This window comes from Apodemus sylvaticus, chromosome 18, assembly GCF_947179515.1.
Source record: "Apodemus sylvaticus chromosome 18, mApoSyl1.1, whole genome shotgun sequence".
Taxonomy (NCBI): Eukaryota; Metazoa; Chordata; class Mammalia; order Rodentia; family Muridae; genus Apodemus; species Apodemus sylvaticus.
Genome location: NC_067489.1, coordinates 7,406,194 through 7,426,726, shown reverse-complemented (window position 1 = coordinate 7,426,726; position 20,533 = coordinate 7,406,194). Strand labels below are relative to the sequence as shown.

General features: G+C 50.4%; 1 protein-coding gene and 1 pseudogene across 4 annotated transcripts in view; both read right to left on the bottom strand.

Moving 5' to 3' along the window:
- Positions 1-14,613, bottom strand: part of Arhgef7 (Rho guanine nucleotide exchange factor 7) — a 110,213-nt gene extending 95,600 nt beyond the window's left edge. The window contains exon 1 of one of the 4 annotated variants that reach the window (XM_052161961.1): positions 14,360-14,613. In XM_052161961.1, coding sequence (XP_052017921.1) covers positions 14,360-14,524 — 165 coding nt within the window. In that variant the 5' untranslated portion in view covers positions 14,525-14,613. The remainder of the gene's footprint in view (positions 1-14,359) is intronic. The other 3 variants (XM_052161957.1, XM_052161958.1, XM_052161956.1) reach the window with 3 other exon arrangements.
- LOC127668697 (ribosome biogenesis protein NSA2 homolog) lies at positions 1,832-2,671 on the bottom strand (annotated as a pseudogene).
- Positions 14,614-20,533: the final 5,920 nt, after the last annotated feature.

Below are 20,533 nucleotides of genomic sequence, written 5' to 3'. Positions count from 1 at the left end.
TTGCATGTCTTCTTCATTCACAAGGAGACTCAAGGGTACGGAACAGCCAGTGTGACGAATCAAAGTCCCCTTCCCCACAGAAGCAGGTGACGGGGACGCTCACTGTGGCATCCATGGGCAGTATAATGAGGACGGATCTTTACTTTCTCAGATTTATCAGTAAGGTTCTCTCTCTCTCTCTCTCTCTCTCTCTCTCTCTCTCTCTCTTTCTGCACCCCACCTTTGGTTTTCTTCTCCCTTTGCTATGCATGGCAACGGACAGTTTTTATTTCAGATTCGAACCATCTTGCTGAATACATTTTGCAGGACTAGAGTTGAGTTTTATATACAAATCTTGCTAAGCTCACTTGTTAGTTCTTCTGGCTATTTCATGGTACACATTCAGTTCTCTACATAGACAGTCGTGCTGTGGTGTCTACGTAGAAAGGAAATCTTACCTTCCTTCCCAGATGGGTCCTTAGGTTTCTTTTCCTCTCAGACATCCAGGGCAAGGGTAAGCAGTGGGGGAGACAGCTGCACCCCAGTCTTGCTCTGATCTTAGGGGATGTTCTAGCTCACTCCTGTTTACACCAGGGGCTGTGGATTTCACTGCAGCCCTGTCAGCATGCCAGGTGACCTTCCTTCCTCACCTGAGTGGCGGGTAGGACGTCTCAGGAATGGATGACGGATGATCCTGGATGCTTTTCTGCATCTATTGACACAACCCTGTGGTTTTTCTTTTATAGATTGTTAACACAGTCAATTATATCAATGGGTTTCCAACTGAGAAACCAACATGATTCTGGAGACTAGTCCCTCTTGGTGAAGAATGGTACCATTTTTTTTTTCAAGACAGGGTTTCTCTGTGTAGCCCTGGCTGTCCTGGAACTCACTCTGTAGACCAGGATGGCCTCAAACTCAGAAATCCGCCTGCCTCTGCCTCCCAAGTGCTGGGATTAAAGGTGTGCGCCACCATCACCTGGCGAATGGTACCATTTTTACATAATGCTGATACTTTTTTTCTAATGAACATAGTGTTTGACCTGCATGTATGTGTGTGTACCAAGTGCATGTGATGCCTACAGAGACTAGAGGCACCAGATTCCTGGGACTACGGTTACAACCGGTGTTCTTAACCACCGCACCATCTCTCCAGCCCCTGCTGCACTCAGCTTCTAAGCTTTACCCCGAAGTTCATGAAGGTCATAGGTTGATGATATCTCTTCCTATAATATCTTTATCAAGTTTGCCCTTGGGATAAGGTTCACTGCTTAGGATAATGTAGGAAATATTCTTTATCTTTAAGTTTTGGAAGACTTTATGAAGAACTGGCATTATTTTCCCCCTAAATATTTGGTAAAGTATCTAGGGAAATTATCTCGCCTGGAATTTTTTTATGGGGGGGAGGGGTGTTTTCCTTTCCAAGTCTGATTTCTAGACTATACATAGGGCTCTTTGGGTTATTGGCTTCCTCTTGAGTAAGCTTTGGATGTTTGTGCTTTCCAAGGGAAAACTGTCGAATTTACCAGCAAAGGACCAGTATCCACTGTCAGAGCTTCCCTCACTGCTGAGCCCTCCCCACCATGGGCTCCGCCTCGATGCCCACGCCCCTGGCTGTGTCTTCTCTCCTTTGTTCTCCGTCAGACGCAGCTTCTGAGTGCTTGTTCTTCTGTAGGACTTATATTTCGCGATTTCCATTCTCCTCTCTCTTTTTAAACTGGGCAATGTAATAAATACCTCTTGGTGACTGCACATAAGATAAGGCATCTTGGTGGTTCAGAAGGATCACAGCGGTGGTGTTTTCCTGGTGGTGTGTGGTCTTCGGTAGTGAGTGGAATGTGTGATGTCACTGTCAGGCCAGCAAGGCGACATTCATGCTTGCATCGTTTTCAGGATTGTGGTAACTTTCCTGTGAGCACACTTTCCCCAAACCGCCTTGCCTCTGGGTCACGAGGCCCAGCTCCCTCACACTCCCTTAGTAACTGTGCCTTTGGTGATTACACCCAGGGTTGTATATAGTGGGGGTGATGGATTCTTATTCACACCAGGCATTGGCAAGCAAAAGGTGGTTTTTAGCTCAGAGTGTGTGACATGGGCTTTTTCTTCTTTTTTCTTTTTTTAAATGCAGGCCCATCAGCCTAATGAACCTTTCCTATTTAGGTAGTTTTCATGTCAAACGATCACCAACACAGCAGACTTTAGTAACCACCCTCTTCCATGCTTTCTTCCTTCTTTTTCTGTTCGAATAACTTCCAATACTTCTGCTTCTCTTAGGGCACAAACTTTGGGTAGAGAGACCTCCCATTTTCCCACCTTTTTTTTTTCCTTTCTGCCTAATCATGTTGGAAAGAACCTTTGCTCCCGACTGCCTCTCTCTGTCTAGCAGCCAGGCAGGGACTGCTCCCTGTGAAGTCTTCTCATCATGCTTTTGCTTGTTTTTTCTCTTTTTATGCATCTTAATAGTCTTTTTCATCTGGTTTTGGTGTTTTGGTTTTGGTTTGGTTTTGGTTTTTTGGTTTTTTGTTTGTTTGTTTGATTGATTGATTTTGTTCTATTTTTTGCCATTTTTGAATGTTCACGGGCCTTCTGACTTCCTTTCTCCTTTTCTCATGGCCATCTCCAAATGATATCCATATCACTTATGGTGCAAGTCAATATATTCACGACATGATGACAGCCAAGGAACAGCCATGCAAGACCTCCCAGGTGCCAAAAACCTCTTAACGTCTGGGTCCTGCTGGCCTACAAGCTTACCTCATGCAGATATTCTAGTCTTTTTCAGCCTTGTTCCTTCCTTTGGGGTAAGTTTTAGACTCTTCAGGCTGAAGCCCTGTCAGACAGCGGGAGACCATTCTGCGTGCTGGGTAGCTCCGTACCGCCGCAAGCATCACCTCACAGCCGAGAGCCAGTGACGTAGAAGTGTGGGTGCTCCTGGGAGAGCTGCCTCAGAGCGGCCGAGTCCGTGGACGGAGCAAAGATAAACTCACCCGTGTACTTGTCAGCAGCCGACGCACGATCTGAAGACGCTAATCCCATTCTCCTGTCCAGGAACAATGTGGCCTCTGTGACACAGTCTGGAAGTTCATCCCTTGACACGAGTCTATCTAGTCACACGCTACGATAAAGCCTGTTTTCGAATGACTGTACCCAGAAAGCGCGTCTCCATGTGGGAAACGCCTGTGCCCAGTGGCGGTGTTTCCTGAGATTAATTATACATCACAGATCTTAAGTAAAGCAAGCACTTCAACACCACAGGGAGACGGCTCAGGAGAAATCAGGGCAGCCGGGATGAAGTGTCCTGAGCCTCTCCCTCCTCCTGTGAGCCTGCAGCACAAGCGCGCAAATCCCAATCCTCTCCTCTTCTGTCACAATTATTGTGACAGTCTTACTCAAAGAGACTGACAAAGTCACTCTTCTGTCATGTGCTCAAAAGGCAATGAGCGTTTTCTGAAATTCTGTACTTCTAACCAAAGGGTTTTTTTTTGTTTGTTTGTTTGTTTTTTAATTTTTTTAAAGGCTCTGCAGCAGCTTAAGGTCACACTGGCTGTGTGGCTGAGGATGACCTTGAGTTTCTGAGCATCCTGCCTTCACCTTCCTCCCGCTGAAACTACAGGTTTGGACTCCACACCCTGTTTAATGAGGTGCTGAGGATGGACCCCAGGGCTTCAGGCACCACCAACTGAGGCGCTTCCCCGGCCTGCAGCTCACAGGCAGTCTTCGCAGCCTTACCCACGTGCAGGTGTCCACTCTGGCTGAGCAGTAGGGAGAGGTATGCTCCAGCTCTGACTGATCGGTCTGGGATGGCCCAGGTGAGGACTGCTAGGCTCTTCTCCATGTGACCCCTAACCCCCAGCCGCCGACCTGGGCTTGTCTTCTCAGTGGGCCAGAGTCTCTGGAGAGTGGATGAGCACAAACCTAAGAGAGGCAGGCTAAGAGCAGCAGCAGACGTTACTACCCTCCCACTGGCCAGGCCCCGCCGAGACCAGCTCGTGTTCAGATGAAGAAGTCAGCTCCACCTCTTGACCTGAGTAAAGTCGTCTTGATGTAAAAAGTCTGGAACTCCTGGCAGCGGAAGTGGGGCTTTCTCTCTTTGCTCTTGAAACTCTTTCTCTCCTTATCCGGTTCCTCATCCGTCTCCATACACAGTTTTGCTTTGTCTTACTGTGCCTTGTTTTGTCCTGTTTGGTTGTTGTCTCCTGCAGGCTTGCTCTTTTCTGAAGAGGAAATGGAGGTGGGTCGAGGTGGATCTGGGGATGTATTGTGTGAGACAAGAATCTATTTTCAAATAAAAAAATAATTTAAAAATAAACAGGTGTGCTGGCAGAGAGGCTGGAGATGGGGTCACTTCCTGATTCCCCACACCCTGCCCTCAGGACCTACATGGCATCCTGAGCCGATGTCCTCCCAGATCTTTGCACAGGAGCAACGTCTAGCACGGTCCTGTGGCCACCATTTACTTAGACACTGGTGTAACGGTTCTCCTGAAACTGAAATCCCCAATGTACACAATCCTCTGTGACAACCCTCAGGTAACCGGACTGTGTAAGGAGACGTCTAGGCTGCGTGATTTCTCCGTCCTCGACACAGTGGCTTCAAACACTCCACATCTAAGACCGCAGTAGGTCTCCTATGATGTCCCTGAAGAGGTGATCCAGCGAACACAGTGGTGTGTGTTGCTAGCATATCTGTGATAGGAGCCTGACAAGCACATCGTTTAAATAATTCTTTATGTGTGTATGTGTGTGTATGTGTGTGTGTGTGTCCCTGTATGTGTGCCTATGTGTATGTATGTATGTGTGTGTGTGTGCGCGCCTGTGTGTGTGCCTATGTGTATGTATGTGTGTATGTGTGTGTGTGCCTGTGTGTGTGCCTATATGTATGTATGTGTGTGTGTGCCTGTGTGTATGCCTATGTGTATGTATGTGTGTATGTGTGTTTGCCTATGTGTATGTATGTATGTGTGTGTGTGCGCCTGTGTGTGTGCCTATGTGTATGTATGTGTGTGCGCCTGTGTGTGTGTGTGTGTCTGTGTGTGTGCCTGTGTGTGTGTGTGTGTGTGTGTGTGTGTACAGGCACACACATGTATGTGGAGGTCAGTCAGATGTCAATATTAGGTGTCTTTCCTAGTCATTATTTTTTACGTTATTTATTTATTATGCTTAAGTACACTGTAGCTGTCTTCAGACACACCAGAAGAGTGTGTCAGATCTCGTTACAGATGGTTGTGAGCCACCATGTGGTTGCTGGGATTTGAACCTAGGACCTCTGGAAGAGCAGTCAGTGCTCTTAACCACTGAGCCATCTCTCCAGCCCCCAGTCATTATTTTTTGTGATAGGGTTTCTCATTGACCATGAAGCTCATTGACTGACCTGGGGCCCCTCCAGGGATCCTCCTGCCTGCATCCCCCATTCAGACCTTGGATTACAGGCAAGTGCCACCACGCCCAGTTCTCACTGTAGGGCTGCAGTTCAGAACCTGGGTCCTCCTTCGGGCACGGCAAACACGCTACCCACTGAGACACCTCCCCATCCCCCAGATTAACTGACCACTTGGGAGGGGTTCTGTCTGTGTTCTGTGTGAACCTCCCACTGCTCTGGCTGCAGGACCACAGCACAGCTGGTGAGCAGCGCCAGCCTGGCTCAGGAGGCCACAGAAGCTCCGGGTAAAGGCTAAAAACACCAAGTCTCCTGAGCTGGCTGGCAGTGAGAGGGAGTTACGCTCAGACAGCAGGAGGCCGGCCACAGCAGCCCAGAGCCCTCTCTCTGTGGCACAGGTGGAGCTGCCTGTCTTCCCTCCATCCGGGACTTATGGCCTTTAGCCTACATGAAGCTCAACCCCCTGGCCTGAACCGCAGCAGCTGAGCATCCAGCAGCTGCACAGGGACCTGGAGCTGAGCCTTGTGCCCTTCCCCAAGATGGCAGTGCTCTGTCCAGGAAAAGAGGGAGGCAACCTCCCTCCCCCCAAAAAATAAGGTTAACGGAATCTGTCCCTTGTAAGACTAAAGCATTGTTTCTGGATTTGGGTGGTTCTGGGGCCACACCCTAGCTACTAGCCTCAGGGACAGAACAGCAGTTCGCAACACCCAGTATGTCTTCCTACTACCCTGGGGACACCCTGCTGCCCCCAAAGGCCACTCCTGCAGTAAGGGCTGTGCAAAGTGACAATCATTGAAGGCAGATGAGACCTAAAGTCGCACAGCAAAGGACTGCAGCATGAGTCTGAGTCTCCCTGGCCCCGGAAGACCTGCAAGGACCATGTCTTACAGATCTCCAGGAAGGGACGAAAGACATGGGGATCTGGGGACCTGGGGACCTGCCTTTCTAAGGATTTTTTTATTATTATATGTAAGTACACTGTAGCTGTCTTCAGACACTCCAGAAGAGGGCATCAGATCTTGTTATAGATGGTTGTGAGCCACCATGTGGTTGCTGGGATTTGAACTCAGGACCTTCGGAAGAGCAGTCAGTGCTCTTAACTGCTGAGCCATCTCTCCAGCCCAGTATCTGGCTTTCATGTGTCAGAGTTTCATACACAGAGGAACAGGAAGCCCTCACTTCCAGGTAACTGACAGACCCAGGACAGTCTCCATCTTGCATAGAATCCCGGTTCAGAAACTAAAAGCATCAAAGGACACGCAGGCCCTTCCAGCCCCACACTGTATTCCATGGGGACCAGTTCTGTGTGAAGAAATAAACTGCTCACTCTCACGCCACTCCAGCTTCCACTCTGTGACTCACACCTGTGTACACACCACATGGCTTGGTGCGGAATCTCAGTAGCCACCAACACAGTGTGCACGCTCCGGGATCCACAGTGAGGCTGGGACTGCAGAGCAAAGTCTGTTTTCTGCTCTGCTGTAGTGTCCGTCCTCATGGTACCCATGGGAAAGGGAGTCTGAGAGGACCAACACAGGCCAGCTGCAGAGAGGCACAGCCAAAGGATGCACCCAGCAGGGCACCCCCACCATCTGGCTAGGGCCGCATGCAAACGGCAGGACAAGCCATGATGCTGGCCACGGCTGCCATGGTCCTTCTGTGGGCCTGCAGCATTGTCCTTCCCTCCCGACCCTGAGCTCAATGGGGACAGGGCCACGTGACCTAATCCTGAGGTCAGGCCCAAACCACTCTGTGATGTTCCAACCTGGGATGCAAGTTCCTGAAGGCTGTGACTATTGATCTCCCCTCAGATTCTCCCTTCTCCTTCGAAGCTGGGTGACCCCGGGGGAAGATGTCTTCCATGCTGGTGCCCCTTGTACAAAGTGAGCCTCTCACAGGATGCGCTGAGGAAGGAAACAAGTCGCGGTGGTCACGAGCTGGTGCTTTCTTAGCCTTGATGAAAGTTGTGCAGTTCTTGCAGGCAGAGGACAGCAAGAAGGCTCTGGTTATTTCTAATGATGGAAGGAAGGATCCTGCCAGGACAGCACACTCCCAGGAGGCTCAGAGCTCTTAGGGGCACCAGTACCCAGGGGGCACCGGTAGCCATGATTCCCACTCTCTTGTCCCAAGCTGGATGTGTGCACACATGTGTATGTGTCCACATGAGTGTCTACACACCTAGTGAGCATGCATGCACCTTTATGCATAGGTGCATATGTACATGAGTGTGCTGCTGCGTGCTCACCTGGGCATGTGTGTGCACATGTATGTGTGCATCTACATGAACGTACACACATCTAGTGAGAACACACACACACCTTTGTACGTACACATCCATGCATACTGCTGTGTGCACTGAGTGTGCACTGGACTTGCATGCTAGTGAGCACACATGGAACTTTATACACATAAACATGCAATCTGTGTGTGTGCTGCTGTGTGTAGTACCTGTGTGTGAACATCTTTCTGTGCATCTGAGGGTATATACATGCACATCAGCAAGTGTACACACAGCTTTGTGTATGTGTACACACATGTGTGGCTGCCTATTCACCTGTGGATGGGTACACATGTGTGCATGCCAACATAAACACTACTGTGTTCGGTCTGTGGCTCAGAAAAGCTCTTCAGAGTTCCTGGGTTAAAATGAATTTACGTGTTTTGGTTTTGTGTTTTTTGTAGAAGCCAACAGGGCAGTTCCAGTTCACTCATCTCCAGGCCTGAAACCCAAAACCACCTACTATACTTGCTGGTTCTGGGCTAAGGCGGCACCCTGAAGTCACATGTTTTTAAAGGAAACAAAGTGAACTGTTGCAAAGTTCAGCATGCAAGACTCTACTCAAGGCTGATTTGTGGCTGGGCTCTCATTAATGATGGTCAGGATGAAGTCTGTTTTCTAACTTTCCCCAAGTGACCCACCAGTCAACTGACAAGAGCCGCTGTGCTCCCCGTCTTACGAGAGCCACTGTACTCCCTGTCTCCATGAGAGCTCCTATGCTCCCCATCTTCATCCTCACGAGAGCCGCTGTGCTCCCCATCTTCCTGAGAGATGCAGTGCTCCCTGTCTCCATGAGAGCCACTGTGCTCCATCTTCATGAGAACTGCTGTGCTCCCCATCTTCATTAGAGATGCAGTGCTCCCTGTCTCCATGAGAGCCACCATGCTCCATCTTCATGAGAGATGCTGTGTTCCCCATCTTCATGAGAGGTGCTGTGTTCCCCATCTTCATGAAAGCCTTTGTGTTCCCCATCTTCATGAGAGCCGCTGTGCTCCCCATTTTCATGAGAGATCCTATACTCTGTCTTCATGAGAGATGCAGTGTTCCCCATCTTCATGAGAGCCATTGTGCTCCCTAATCTCATGGATCCTCTGTGCCTTCCATATTCATCTTCATGAGAGCCTCTGTGCTCCCTGTCTCCATAAGAGCCACTGTGCTCCCTGTCTTCATGAGAGATGCAGTGCTCCCCATCTTCATTAGAGACACTGTGCTCCCCGGCCTACACAACATGCTCTGAGTGGTTGAGTCATTAGCACTGTCACTGCAGCCACCACTGAGCATGTGCTATTCAGCATCCAGGCCCAGAGGGGGTGTCACTCTTGAGTGGGCATTTCTGTTGTCTGCCCACGTGCCATGGAGACGTTTCTCTCCTATCTCAGAGGCACTATCCTATCTCTTCCTATCAGCTCCCAAGACTGACCCAAAGGTGAGTCTTGCATCACATGAGACAGCAGACCTTTGAGGTTCCCAGGGCTGCTGCAGGAACATGAAGCACACACAGCCCATCACAGGCCAGGAAGGTCAGTCCAGACCACCCAGCTGTCCATCTTACCCAACAAGATCTGTCCTTCTGCCTCCCACTGTTCTTGCGTTTAGCCGTGTTTCCTCTTGTTCCAACCCCGTAAGAGCCTGCTATTTAAGATGTCGAGCTGGTACCTACGTAAAGCCTTCACCCCTAAGCTCCAGAGCCTTTGGTACATGAAGGTACTCTGAATGCTACCAAAGGGAGATATAAACAAGCCAGTTGCAAACCCTCTCCCTACAATGGTGCACTGCCTGTAAGATATGTTAGGGCAATGGTGGCACAGAGCTTATGTGTGTAACCAACCAATAACTGATCTGACTTAAGATCCACTCCACACCATGGAACTCAAACCAGACACTGTTTAGGTTACCAAGAACCTGAGACCAGATAGCCCAGGGACCTAGGATAAAACCAAACAATACTGATCTAAAAAAAAAAAAAAAAAGAGGAAAAACTGGAGCAATAGATAAAATGGTTCCTGATGATACTTCTGCTATATTCATAGTCAGCTCCTTGTTCAACCACCACTGGGGAGGCGCCCTCCTGCAGCAGAAGGGACAAATACAGAGGCCCTTGTGCAGACATTACACAGACTGTGGAACACTCAATTCTAAATGGGATGTCGCCATCAAATCCCTCTTCCTCTCAGGGCTCTGGGAACCCTGCAGAAGAAGACGCTGAGGCAGTGGGGAAGACGGGAATGGAGGACACCAAGGTCCCCCAGATCAACCCAAACAAAGCTCAAATGAGCTTGGAGAGGCTGCGGCAGCATGCACAGGTCCTTCCTTTCCTTCTATATCAGAGCATTCCGTTCCAACTCCGTGGGGCTCCTGTGTGCTGGAAGGGGTGGGTCTCTGACTCTTCTCCTCCTGTTGATCTGTCGTGTCCAACTCTGATGTAACAGCTTTTGTTTTATCTCATTACATTCTATTTTTTAATAAATTTTTAAGTGAATGAATGAATGAATGAATGGAAACCTAGTCACTAAAATAAAGGCTAACAACTGAGCTGCTGGGGAAGAAAAATCCGTGTTCTCCAGTGGAGTGACATGGGGTCAGGAGAAGCTAACCAACATATAATATACCCCACAGTTTTATTGTGTGCTTTTATTTGGTTACAGTTTGGTAGGATTCCCCTTTCTTTGGGGTGTTGTTTAATTTTGCTTTCTTAGTTTTTTTTGTTTTTTGTTTGTTTGTTTGTTTGTTTGTTTGGCAGGGGCGGGGGGGTGACGTTGTTGTGTTGGGTTTTTGTTTTTTAAGAAAGATTTTAAAGTTGGGGGCCTCTAGAAAGACTTGGGGGGGCTGGAGAGATGGCTCAGAATTTAAGAGCACTACCTGTTCTCCAGAGGTCCTGAGTTCAATTCCCAGCAATCACATGGTGGCTCATAGCCATCTGTAATAGGATCCATTCAATGCCCTCTTCTGGTGTGTCTGAAGACAGCAACAGTGTACTCATATACATAAAATAAATAAATAAATTTTTAAAAAAAATAAAAGAAAGAAAAAAAGAAGCCAGGCAGTGGTGACGTACGCCTGTAATCCCAGCACTCTGGGAGGCAGAAGCAGGCAGATTTCTGAGTTCGAGGCCAGCCTGGTCTACAGAGTGAGTTCCAGGACAGCCAGGGCTATACAGAGAAAACCTGTCTTGAAAAAACCAAATCCAAAAACACAAAACAAAAATAAAAACAAAAAACAAAAAAGAAACTAAGAAAGACTTGGGGAAGAGAACAAATATGATTAGAGTATATTTAAATTTAAAAATTGTTTTAGATAATTAAAAATGCCAAAAGTTAGCTCCTAAATGTCAAGTAGGTAAAAACATTCTTTTCATTTTTAATAAGAGTTTTTTTAATGGTTCATTTATTTTGTGTATGTATGTATATATATACTATAGCTGTCTTAGACACACTAGATCCCATTACAGATGGTTGTGAGCCACCATGTGGTTGCTGGAAATTGAAGTCAGGACCTCTGGAAGAGCAGTCAGTGCTCTTAACTGCCAAGTCATCTCTCCAGCCCAAAAAAGTTCTGAATAAGTTGGTTGGGATTGACTGTGGTTGGACTATGTTCCACAAAATTCACACATGGGGGGGGTCTCCATCCTCCAGGAGCTCAGAATGTGGTTTATCTGGTGATGGCCATTCGGGATGTAATTGGGGAGATGCCCTCTTGCCGCGTAGGGTTCCTATAGTGGATTTGGACAGAGCAGATTGGGCTACAGTGAGAACTTCATATAAGTAGTTGTGTGTCTACAAATCCCTGGCCATATGATAAAGGCCTGGGCCTGTGCCCCAGCACATGCAGGAAGTACACACCACACCTTGGACACGAACTTCTGGCCTCTGGACCACGAGACAAAAGCGTATCCAGGGGAGACCCCCGATTTCAGTCACACTCCCAAATCCTGACCCCAGATCTCCCTCAGAGCATGCCATGTGGCCTGCACACAGCTTCCCTGACCCATTCAGGGGACACACAGGAGGAACAAAGTTCCTGGGGGTTTTTCAGGGAAATTAAATGACTTGGTACGCTGCATCTACAAGTAAAATTAAAACAGCATTTTAGCCTAAATTACGCTTGGTGGTTTCCTATCCTCCAAAATTCCTGCATCTAGGGTGTGCCTCCTTTGACAAAATAACTAGAAATGTCTGAAGCAGGAGGTTATGAGGATGGTGCCGCCAGGCTCAGGGACGTGGTGGCTAGGGCAGGTTTGGGATCAGAAGAGGGAGAGAACAGGATGGAACCAGCTCAGGGCCTGGCTCTTTCCCCAAGAACAATCAAAGGGTGAGACCTTGAGCCCCAGAGCTGGGGAGACTTGCCAATCCCAAACTCCCAGTGTCCTGCGACAGAGAGCTGTGGCAGGCAGCAGTAAGAACCTCTTACTGCCAGTCTGGGGCTCCCTCCTCTCCTCTCCTCACCTCTCCAAAGAGAGGAGTAAACGCAGAGGGTTCAGGAAAGGGACCCTGACCCACCATTTTCTTTGCCTGAGCCGCAGCTCAAGGAATGTCCCGTCCTCCCCTAGCCAAGCCCATTGTGAAACAGAACAGGACGTGCTCTTAATAAAAGACACATGGGAAGCCTTCATTCGGCACTCGTTCCCAGGCCCGAACCTCACTTTAAACTTATGAACTTGCAAAAAGGAAGTCATACACTGCTCACAACCGGCCAGTGTCAGCATGTCCACGCAGCAATGGGTCCAGCTAAGACCCCGCGTGCCCAGCTAAGACCCCGCGTGCCCAGCTAAGACCCCGCGTGCCGCGCAGGCATTCAGCTCCATTTCCAAGCATTTCCTTTTTAAGGAGAGAGGGTCTTCCTCTTGCATTCCACCCTGTAAGCAAAAGCCACCCGCACATGTGCTTCGAGACAAATGTGATTCCACGTGGGCGTGGCCAAGTGAGGATGACTTCATGGCAGATGCAAACTCACTCACGGAATCCAGCATTTCAGACGGCAGCCCAATGGTTTGCTCCCCACAACTACCCCTCACCCAAGGGCTAGGGACTATCCATACGGGGTCATCAGCCTTCACAAAGAGAGACAGCACAACACCGCCCAAGAGATTCCCACTCGACGATAGTTTCAGAATGTTTGGGGCCAGTCTGGCTGCCAGAGGCTAACCCTTCTTATTCATCCCCCTCTGTGCTGTGTCAGAGACGAAAGGGCCACTGCAGCTCCCTCCGGGAATCGTTCTAGAATTTAAAACAGAATATGAACTTCGAAGTTTGCCCAACCATACTAATGCTGCAAACCTGTCACGTGATGTGCGCATGGATATGGGCATGTCCGTTAACATAGCACAAACCGGAACAGGGTTTTCTTTAAGCCCGTTTTGGAGAAGCTTAGCATGTGTCTCACTCAGACATCTGTCTTTTATTATCACCAACAGCCAGATGGCAGCCCTGCTTTCTCTGTGTCTGCAAAGTCAGGCCCTGCTCTTCAGTTGTCCCATCTTAAATAGTAACTTTATTGATCTGCCCCATTTATAAGCAGCATCTTCCACATCGGTTAGCCCTTCTAAGATGCACGTTGTTTTCATAACAATGTTCAGGAAAATACCTAAAACCTGTGGTACGCATGCAGAATTCATGGTAAATGTTTTCTGACAGACACTGCAGCACATCAATTTATGGATACAATTAGAATGTCTGCTTTTTCAGGTCACTTAATACACATTAAAAATTGTCCTGCCTAGGGCCTATGCGTGCAGGCGTATGTGTATGTGTGTGCGCGAGTGTGTGTGTGTGTGTGTGTGTGTGTGTACTCCATTAAGAAGTGCTACTTCTTCCTAATTATGGGACACTTCCATTTCTGTATTTAACACCTTTTAAGTTACTAAGGATCTTAAGTTTTTGTAAACTGCACATTGGCACAATCTTGAACACAGGACTTTAGTAATTTTTTGACCTATAAAAGCTGGCTGTTCTTTCAAGCGCTCCCAACCCCTGACCCGGCCTGCTCTGTGAGCTTGCAGATGAAAACAAACTTTGGTCACCCAGCGCTGTGGTCAAGGTTCACACTGCAGCGCCAGGGAGCCAGCAGCCAGCAGCAGCAAGCAGGCAGCTCCAAATGTAGCAGGCAGTGAGGGTGAAAATTCCGATCCATCCCCAAAGAAGTCGGGCTTCAACACCCCGTGTGCGCTGTTCTGCAGGCTTAGATGAGTGAAGAATCCCTTGGTGGGGAAAGCAGTAAGTCATTTCACAGCTCGGCCCTCCCTTGGCTTTTGATGCATCCTTAAAACATGCCCAGCCACACCGGTCCATTCAACGCAAGGGTGAGACTGCAAAGCCAGCAACGAAAACCGTTCAAACAAAGCCATTGCAGAAAGCTGCGCGGCACAGAGACAAGATTTTCTGATCGGTGTCGGCCAGGGGCGAAGCCAACCTCCCAACTTCACGTTAGGGTGGAGTAGAACCCCACAGCCGCCGGCATAGCCAACTCTCCTTCTCCTGACCCCGAGCGGGGCCCGAGCGTCTCCGCGGCCCCCTCCGCTGTCTGTGCTCTCAGGGCGGGTCCCCTTCCCAGCGCCCCGCACACAATGGCGCCCCGAACTCCCGCCGCCGTTCCCCGCGCCTTGCGCGTCGCCGGGTCCGCGCACAAAGGAGGGCGCGCGGGTCCCGAGCCGGCGCGCGCCAGGTGCTCCCGCGCGCCCCGCCGCCCGCCCCGGCCAGGGACCCACCCGAAGACCGCGCCATGGCCACTTACTTTCTCGATGGTCCCGGGCAGCAGGCGCTCCAGCAGCCGGCATAGGACTACCCCGTCCTTGAGCGACGCCTGCAAGAAGACCTCGGGGTCCGAGATGGTTTTCTTGGGCGATTCCAGCACGCCCAGGGTGATAAGCCACGTAACGGTCTGCTCGGCAGAATTCATCGCTGCGGCGGCTCGGGCTGCGCGCACAGAGGGGGCGCCGCGCGCGATCACCTCGGAGCGGCCCGGGCCGCGGCCACCCGCGCCCCCGCCGCCTCCGCGCCCATGGGCGGCCGCGCGCCGGCGATTGGCCCGGCCGGCCCAGCAGGTCCCGCTCGGCTCCGCGGGCTCGCGCGCGCCCTGGCCCGCTGTCAAGTGCCTTTTCATTAGCGGCGCAGGAACCTGCGGGCGCCCGGCACCGCCCCCGCCGCCGCCCCCCGGCCGCGGCCGCCGTCGCCCGATGACATCACCGGAGAAGAAAGACGCGGCGGCCGCCCGCGCGCACCCCGCGCCAGCCCCGGCGCACGACAGCTGGCGCGCCCCCCGCTCACCTGCGCCGCCCGCGCGCCCCGGGGCTGCGCGCCTTTGTGGGTAGGGCGGCGCGCGATTAGTAAGCGCTTCCCAGAATGCTCTCTTGAGCTTGCCCGCCGACTGCGGGGCGCGGGCGTCTCTTCGCCACCTCGCCAGCCGGCGGGGATGGCACGCACATGCTCGTTAGATCTGTGACCAGATGGGTCTCACTCGGGCAGGAGCGAGCGTCGGGAACGCGGGCGCGGTGCTACACGGCTGGCTGCAAGGCCACTGGCGGGGGTCGGGAGCGGAGGGGGGAGAGCGGGGGACGCGGGAGACCTCAGTAGTACCCAGAAGCCTCGCATGACTCTTCGTGAAATTGACGGTGACGTGTCCAGTGATCAAGAGCACACCGTAACCTCGGGTGGGTGTGCGCGGAAAGGGGAAGCAGACAGTGTCCCCCGGAGAGCGCGCTGTCCTTGCTTAGGCCCGGAACTTGGGCGTCCTCTTCCAGCGCTAGATATATGACAGGAGCCTGTGTTGAGATCAGGGCTCACCGTCAACAGACATGGATGTCCACTTACTCCAGCCCCTAGCCCTATGCTTTCCCTGCTGGCTAGCACTCCTGGACAGTTTAAAATAGAGTTTGCAATGTCCCAGGAGACCTTTCCCCTGGGCCAGGCAGGCACGTTCGTCCTCAAGACTGGAAGCCATTCGATGCTGTCAGAAAAAAACGACCACAGGTTCGCCCCTTTACCCTGCATTCTCCAGATGCTTCCATCACCACCATCGATTACATTTAATAGTGACCATGTTTCTGCTCCAGATCCAAACAAAGTATTAAAATAGTGTGAAGTCTGTTGAGGCCAGCTTCTCTGCCTTCAGGGGAGCGCTAGTTAGCCCTAACCAACCACTGCTGCAATTACAGGGTCTTTACCACCCACAGACCCAAGCCTCACTTTTTGTCCATTTTTCTGGTTACACATGAGAGGTAGCCTCAGCTACCCTCCCCTAGAAGCCCCACACCAGCCAGATTCCCATCCTGCTTCTCTGTGGCCTTCCAGAAAGTGGCAATGCAACTAACAACCGATGCCTGAGTCTATCAACCAAAGCTGCTCAACCCGGAAGAAACGTCCCTTAGTGCTGAATTTGAAAATTAACTCGTTACTATTTTTAAATCCTGTTAGACTAGGTCTGGCCTTATCACGTGGTGCAAAAGATAGCTACATATATTGACTGTCAAGTGGCCCTAAGGAAGGCAGGCAGAGGACAACTTAAGAGTCAGAGGTCAGAATGGGCCACTGACAACACCCATTCACTCTGGCAAAAAAAAGCCCCTAAGCTGCTAAATGATAACTTTATAGATCGCCTTCTTTTAACCCTAGAACATGCTAATTTCAAACCATTATTTGGAGGAGATCCTAGAGAGGTGCATTGCTCACGACTGAGTGTTTCTGAGGTGCTTCACCGAGCACTTCTGGTGTCCAAGTTGAACACTTGGTCAAATTTCCTCGACATTTTCTAAGTCCCGATACAGGGCTGAGGAGAGGAGATGCTCTTCTCCGCGTGGGTAGAGAAACACCAACTGGGACAGCAGCAGCCCTTCCTCCAGCCCGAGCCACCTGGTGGAGTGGATTAGCCACCTTCCCCACACACCTGAACCAGTACCCATAATGGAGCTCTCCTTAGACAAGCAGCTGACCGGCTAATAGCGATGAGTGACAGACAGGCGGTCGATGCTGGATCAGTAGATAGATGTTAGCTAATACATATGGACATGTTAAGAATGCACAAAGAGCTGGGCGGTGGTGGCGCACGCCTGTAATCCCAGCACTCTGGGAGGCAGAGGCAGGCGGATTTCTGAGTTCGAGGCCAGCCTGGTCTACAGAGTGAGTTCCAGGACAGCCAGGGCTACACAGAGAAACCCTGTCTCGAAAAACCAAATCCAAAAAAAAAAAAAAGAATGCACAAAGACCTTCGTTACTATAGGATACTCCATGGTTCCACTTCTTTGGAGAACCCTGACGCCATACGTGGTACAGCGTGCTGCCTGCGGTGAGAGATGTGGCTTCAGGCTCCCTTGTTGTGTGGCTGCTTCCCAGGGTCCCTTTGACATACCTGCCTCAGTCCAGATTCATAGCGTCAATGCTTCCCAAACAAGGACATGGGAGGGTGGGATATGGCCACAGTGATAAGCAGCATCAGTGAGGGCACAGCTTTTGCTCTCGCCCACCTATCAACCCCTGGGCGTTGCTGTAACCCCACTGGGTCCTGGATCAATTCTTGAGACTGCCAGAGTCTTCAGGAAATGAAGCAGCTCAAAACAACAGCAGAGATACGTTCTCTCATGGTTCAGAGGCTGGAGTCACTGAGCATCTGCATGGCTGGCCCCTCACAGAGGTGTGTGGGGATCTGTCCAGGTCCCCTCTTGCCTCTCCGGGGCCACCAGTCTTTGGACATTCTTTGTTGGCTTACACATTAACTTCCCAATCTCCATCCTGACTTCTCACAGCATGTGCTTCTTTTCCATGCCTAGGTCTAAACATCCCTGACCTTGGAAGGACGCCAGTCACAGGGTCTGGAGCCACCCTCTCCGACCCAGGATATCTTGATGACATATAGAGACCCTTCTTCCAAATAAAGTCCCACGTGTGGGTGCTGGGAGTTACAGCTTGGACATGCTTGTTGGGATATACCAACCCAAAATCAGATCATCTGAGTTGCCTCCCGCACCCCACCTCGGGAAGGGACAGAGCTTCCCACCATCCCTCAGAAGGTGATGGTGTCTGAGGACACTGACATGTGTCTGGCTCTACAGGCTCTGATGTGGAATCCTTCAGAAGGGCGGCTCCTTCGGGAATCCGCCATGGCCATCTGTGACTCAGGGCCAGTCTCTGAAGAGTCTCCACGAGGCCCTTGTGTTGTGGTTCCAACAGAGAGATCAAGGTGAGAGCCACCTCCTCCTGCTGCTCTCCCGGTTCAGCATTGTGAGCTGCAGAGGAGCATCCTGGGTTCGTGGAATCTGACGGTGCATCACTGTGTCTGTCCCTACTCCCTCCTGCTTCTATCTTTTCCGTTTGGTTTTTTTGAGACAGGCTTTCTCTGTGTAGTCCTGGCTGTCCTAGAACTTGCTCCGTAGTCAAGCACCACCACCACCACCTCACTTCATTCATTCATTCATTCATTCATTTGTTGAGACAGGGTCTCATGGAGCCCAGGCTGCCCTAGACTCCCTATATAGCCGGGGACAACCATGAATTTATCCCCCTGCCTCCTCCACTCTTCCAGTGCTGGAAGCACAGGTGTGCGCCACCGTTCTTGGTTTTTTGCAGGGCTGAGAACTGAACCCAGGGCTTTGTGCATGCTAAGCAAACACTTCACCAAGTGAGCCCCGGCCCCGGCTTGCCTTGGCCTTTCCATGACTCTGCAGGGCGCTCACTCACTTTTATGGGCATCCCACCGGTGACATCACAACTTTTGCTCCTCCCCTGCCTACCAAAAGTATTTTGTACCTGAACATGGACCGACTACTGAACATAATCCCACTACTTACTGGGAGGAAGAAGCAAGAAGCTCAGGAGTTCAAAGACAACTTGACTGCATACATAGCAAGGACTTATCACAAAAAATAAATATATAGATATATACTTATACATAGATATGTTTAATAGCAATTGCCTAAGAAGACAGAAATCTCCTCTCCTCTCCTCTCCTGGGCTGAGGGCAAATTTTCTGGCTGGCTAACAGATTTCAAAACATGTCTTCCTGTGGAACAAAGTTTGGGTAGGTCTGTTATCCCATAAGGGCTGTTTCCAGAACTCAGGGAACCTCGTCTGTAACACAAACCCTCCATGCACAGCATCTGCCCTGCCCCTGCTCCAGAGACTCTGGTTGGAGGGCCAAGATGCAAATTTGAAGCCCCTGCCACTGACAGAGAATGACTCTGAGCTCCTGACCAAAACTCAGGAGTCGCACTGCTCCTGCCAGCAACCAGAATTCTGGGTAACTGCCCTGCCTTGACAGGAGGCTGGCCTCTCAGTCCCCTGCAGGTCCTCAGCATACCTCACTTGTTCCAAGACTCCTCCACCCTCCCCCCTCCCATTAAGCTCCCACTCCCTCTGGAGAGAGCCCTTGCTGTGTCCCACGAGTTCTACAGGAGAGCACTTCCTCTCTTACTGCTTCCAAAGGGAGTTAAAATTCGCTCTGACTCTCTCCTTCGCCACAGTGCTACAGAAGAATGTGCTTCTCAATAGCCAAGAACTCGAGGCCGCTGGCCACTGACACGATCAGCTGATGGAGCCCGTAGAGACCACTTTTCAAAACTGGCCCATGAGCAGAGGATGCATGCTCACTGTCGGAGAGAATGTATGTTACATAAACCTTTGTGCCTAAAGAAGAAGAAGAGAAAAACTTCTGTGAAACACTTGTACACTCACAGTATGTATCAAGAATAGTTTCCATGAGCCCCACACCCAGGAGAGCCGCCCACACAACCAGAGAGCATTTTCAATACAAGCCTCTAAAAGTGGGAAGCTAGTAACGAAACCAGATGTACAATGTGGCTCTCTCCAAGTTTTTACAGACAATGTATGTAAGGGGGAGCAGAGAGAGAGGTAGGCAGGTAGGTAGGAAGGTAGGTTTGTACAATGTGTGGTGCATGTGTGGTGTGTATGGGAGGGCTGTGGCATGGTGTATTGGGGGTATGTTCATGTGCCTCTATGGTACAGTATGTGTGTGCATGTGTATGCATGTGTGTATGTGTGCATGTGTATGCATGTGTGCATGTGTGTGCATGTATGTGTATGTGTGTGCATGTGTATGCATGTGTGTGTGCGCGCATGTGTATGTGTGTGTGTGTGTCTGTGTGTGTGTGTGTGTGTGCATGTGTGTGAGCTAGGGTATGTATGTATTCTATGTATTCTATGGATACACTCACGTAGCTACCACCACAGTGTGGCTATGGCCATTACCTGGTCCCACAACCACAGAACCTGGAGCGGTGCTCTACAGTCATGCTCTGCCTACGAGGGTTCTAAGTCCTCTCTGGCACCTGCCTTTTAAATATCTCTTCTGTATCTCAAACCCCTGGCGCTGCAATTCCAGGCATTGTTAGCTCCGTGACTTGGCTGCTGGGAACCGAACTCCTGTCTTCTACAAGAGGAGCGTCTCTCATAACTGCCGAGTCATCTCTCTGGCCTCACACAAATGATTTTCATCTCTATCCTCTGTCCTGTCCTCAGGGGCAGTAAAGTTAGTCCTGTGTGAAAAGTTTCCTTCCATAAGCATCTTTGTTGTTGTAGCTATGATTTCACAATGAGAAGCATGTTTAAATGACCATGTTTGGTCTTTTTGACACATTCTTGACAGAAGATACAGCTATCGAATGGGCCTGGAAAAATTGGAACTTGATGTTAAAAGCTATTACCTAAGGAGGATCCAGCACTCCTTAAGAAACATGGCTTCCTAGGAGTGTCCAAGAACTAAATTTAATAATTTAATTTCAAGTCTGTCTAGACAGCATTAGCAAATGTGTGTGTGTGTGTGTGTGTGTGTGTGTGTGTGTGTGTGTGTGTGTGTGTGTATAGAGGGAGCCCTGCCCTACCATCACCAGTACAGAACAGAGCTCCAGGCAGAACTCCCTCAGCTCAGGGACCAGAGAACACAGTTCAAAGAAGAGACAAG